The 2,595-nt window shown below is 33.7% G+C and overlaps 1 protein-coding gene and 1 long non-coding RNA gene across 2 annotated transcripts in view; one reads left to right on the top strand and one right to left on the bottom strand.

The window, feature by feature from the left end:
- The window catches only part of LOC107661352 (uncharacterized), an 18,139-nt gene that overhangs the window by 6,921 nt on the left and 8,623 nt on the right, over positions 1-2,595 (top strand). The gene's annotated exons all lie outside the window — the stretch shown is intronic.
- The window catches only part of pak6b (p21 protein (Cdc42/Rac)-activated kinase 6b), a 17,174-nt gene that overhangs the window by 6,866 nt on the left and 7,713 nt on the right, over positions 1-2,595 (bottom strand). The window contains exons 5-6 of the mRNA XM_016450870.1: positions 1,945-2,071; positions 528-653 (exon numbers count right to left, since the gene is read on the bottom strand). Coding sequence (XP_016306356.1) covers positions 528-653; positions 1,945-2,071 — 253 coding nt within the window. The remainder of the gene's footprint in view (positions 1-527; positions 654-1,944; positions 2,072-2,595) is intronic.

Below are 2,595 nucleotides of genomic sequence, written 5' to 3' on the forward strand. Positions count from 1 at the left end.
TCTGTTCCCCTTTCGGGCTTGAACTGATGGTAAAACTAATGACATTATTTACTGTCTTTAACAGTAAATAAAAGCTGAAGCTCGCGATTATGGTAAGGGGCGTTACATTTCCGACGAGTGCTTGCGGTGTTCGGCCAATCACAATGCACTGGGTCAGCTGGCCAATCAGAGCAGACTGCGCTTGCCGGAAGGAGGGACTTTGTAGAAAACGAAGCGTTTGAGAGAGGCGGGGCATAGAGGACCTACAATAATGTACAGTATTTGAAAAATTATGTGTTTTTTGAACATTAAAGCATGTCAACATATTCTGTTACACCAAATACACAAAATAATGATCTTTAAAAAAGCATCATATGACCCCTTTAAATGCATGCACCATTCGAGTTTCCTCCAAGTATGACATATGCCTCGAGCAATTTTGTTTATTAAAATGTCTGTGTACTTCATCATATGTGATCTGATTAAATTAAAGGCTAGACTTAGCTACTTTTTTTTCTTTGCATGCATGGTCCATGGCATTTGTTCACCTCAGTGCCGTATGGCGTCTTTGAAACCACTTCCGGCGCCATCCAATACGGAGTCCCGACTAACGACTTCCTCTTCGGGATGTCTTTGCTGATCTGAGCACAGAATCCAAAGTCGGACAGTTTGACCTGTAAAACAGAGATTGAGACGGCACATCAATACTGCTCCTAATAAGCTTCCTAAAACTCAAATCAATGGCATTTCCAATTCATATAAGTCTACTACAATAAAACTATATTACTATATTTTCCATTTTAGTTTTAGTTAAAGTTTTAGTATGTTTGTTGTGTGTTTTTGTCATTTTTATATTAGTTTTTGTTTCCTTTTAAATATTTTTATATAGTTTTTATTTTATATTTTCGGTTTTCATTTTAAGCTTAGTTAATTTTGTTGTGTTTTTGTCTTTTGCATTAATTTTTTTTTTAACATTTCTATATAACTGTAATTTTTATATTTTATGTTTTCATTTTAATTTTAGTTTAAAGTTTTAGTAATTTAGTTGTGAATATTTTATTAGTTTTTTATATTTCTATCTAGTTTTTATTTTTACATTATCCATTTTCATTTTAAGTTTAGGTAGTTTTAGTAATTTTGTTGTGTCTTTGTATTTTTTATTAGTTGTTGTTTACTTTAAAATATTTCTATAGTTTTTATTTTTAGATTTTTTCATTTTATTTTAATTTTAACGTTTTAATAACTCTGTTGTGTTTATTTTTATTAGGTTTTGTTTCTTTTAAAACATTCTATATATTGTAATTTTAATATTTTCTGTTTTCATTTTAATTTCAGTTAAAGCTTTAGTAATTTATTTGTGTATTCATTTTTATTTCTAGTTCTTTCTATTTTTTTATATTTCTATATCGTTTTTATTTTTTAAAAATTTCTCTTTTCATTTTAATTTTTGTTAAAGTTAAACTAAACAAACATGAGAAATGTTGCCTTGGCAGCGTGCTGAAATAACGTTTAATTTTTTTAAATATTTTAGTTTAGTTTATGCTTTATTTTACTTCAGATAAAGAAAAAAAAACTGGTGTAGAAACAATTTTCACTCAAAAATTGCTAGTAATTATAGAATTTTCTTGTAAAAATGTACTCCAATCATATTTGTTTTATTTACAACTTCAAAAAAAATTTTTTTTACAGTGTAGAAAGTACATTCTAAAACATCAGAAGATCCGCAAAACCCCTGCTAAATGCCTAATTCATATTAATAATTTTGTATATTGCCGAGTCTATGCAATTCATGCTTATTTTCATAATTGATCTTGATTTTAAGGACATTTTTGTTTACTTTTGTACGGTAAGCAGTTCATGTGTTGAAATCTCAGGCCTGAGAAGAGCTCATATGAATGCAAATGAGGACTCGGGCGTAATGAGCGGCGGTCAGGACGATTGTGTGGAGGTTGCAGTGGTTCTCACCCGGCCGTCCAGCGTGAGTAAGATAGAGTCTCTCTTGATGTCTCTGTGAATAACGCCCTGAGCGTGAAGATAACAGAGAGCCTGGAGAACGGCTTCACACACCGTAGCAATCTGCTCCTCTGTTAGCCTAAACACACACACACACACACTCACACATATACACACACACACACACACACTCACAAACACACACACTCACACAATCACACACACACACACACACACACATCTCAATCACACTCACACTCACTCACTCACTCACTCACTCTCACTCACACTCACACACACACTCACACTCACACACTCACACATATACACACACACACTCACACATATACACACACACACACTCACTCACACGTATACACACACACATATACACACACTCACACATATATACACACACACACTCACACATATACACACGCACACACTCACACATATATACACACGCACACTCACACATATACACACGCACACACTCACACATACACACACACTCACACACTCACACATATACACACACACACAAACACACACAAGTAATGCACTCCACAACACACACACACACCTAATGCACAACACATTATACACACACTCAATACACAGCAACAGCATTGCACAACACACACACACACACAAGTAATGCAC

This window comes from Sinocyclocheilus anshuiensis, unplaced genomic scaffold, assembly GCF_001515605.1.
Source record: "Sinocyclocheilus anshuiensis isolate Anshui unplaced genomic scaffold, SAMN03320099.WGS_v1.1 scaffold595, whole genome shotgun sequence".
In the NCBI taxonomy this organism is placed as follows: domain Eukaryota; kingdom Metazoa; phylum Chordata; class Actinopteri; order Cypriniformes; family Cyprinidae; genus Sinocyclocheilus; species Sinocyclocheilus anshuiensis.